At 48.6% G+C, this 1,042-nt stretch overlaps 1 protein-coding gene across 1 annotated transcript in view; it reads left to right on the top strand.

The window, feature by feature from the left end:
* LOC103360998 (protein tyrosine phosphatase non-receptor type 14) overlaps positions 1-1,042 on the top strand; it is a 56,203-nt gene that overhangs the window by 47,824 nt on the left and 7,337 nt on the right. The window contains exon 17 of the mRNA XM_008286966.1: positions 758-976. Within this exon, the coding sequence (XP_008285188.1) occupies positions 758-976 (219 nt within the window). The remainder of the gene's footprint in view (positions 1-757; positions 977-1,042) is intronic.

Genomic DNA, 1,042 nt, shown 5'->3' with positions numbered 1-1,042 from the left:
TTTTTTTTTTTATTTCTAAAGCTTCTTTTTAGCTCACAATTGCTAAAAAATATACAAAAAAGCAGAAAATTACTTTACATCCATTCATTCATGCTTTTATTCTGGATTAAGAGTTTCGTTTATTCAAGAAGAAACTTTCAATCCCACATTTTACTTCTCTACATCTCATCTAAACGTTTCCCTGACGGTTGTCACAGTGAAACTCTCCGATAACAACACTGATTTAATGAATTCCACTTCCCTCTTGCTGTCCGTTTGCTCGCTCTTTGAGCGCGGAGGTGTGAAACCCGGCCTTTGTCCCGACTGTTGCTAAGCTAACGGGGGCAAACCCTAAGTGGGCTGTGGAACGCGTGGCATGGCGGTGCTTATCGCCTCTGGGCCTGCTGGTATGTTAAGAATGTGACCCGGGAGAGAGCGAGCGAGCCGCAGAGAAAGAAGACTGTGCCCTCCCAAACATGACTGGCCTAATAAACACGTACCCCCACCAGGACCGATGCCCCCGCTGCTGCCGGTTCTGCTCTTTCACAGCTGTGTTGACGGGGTATAAATGCTTTGAGGTCTTTGATACTGAAGTCAGCGTTCAGCTTTGAGTGATGCTGAGAGATTAGAATCGTGTGCGGCTGGATTCTGCTGGTCTCAATAGTCTCTTAGGTATGGTGGAATGTAAACCAGTAAAAGGCTGAAAGAGAAACCTCTGAATGATGTGTTGCTTGGTATTCAGCGACCAACCCTCCCCTCCTGTTCTCTTTCTCCTCAGTGTAAGACCTTGGAGTTGAAGCTAGAAGAAGAGCGGGTCTTCACCGAGTACGAGCAGGTGCCCAAGAAGAGGAGCGACTGCGTCCTCACCACAGCGACTCTGCCCGAAAACGCAGAGCGCAACCGTTTCCGCGACGTCGTTCCTTACGAGGAGAACCGGGTCGAGCTCGTGCCCAACAAGGAGAACAACACGGGCTACATCAACGCCTCGCATATCAAGGTGTGCTCTGAGGGTCAGACTGTAGAAGTGTGTCGTGTCTTCTGTATGTGCACCTGATTCAACCCT

Source organism: Stegastes partitus, unplaced genomic scaffold, assembly GCF_000690725.1.
Source record: "Stegastes partitus isolate 25-593 unplaced genomic scaffold, Stegastes_partitus-1.0.2 Scaffold478, whole genome shotgun sequence".
In the NCBI taxonomy this organism is placed as follows: Eukaryota; Metazoa; Chordata; class Actinopteri; family Pomacentridae; genus Stegastes; species Stegastes partitus.
Note: the sequence above shows the minus strand (reverse complement) of the source record. Positions and strands in the feature narration are given on the sequence as shown.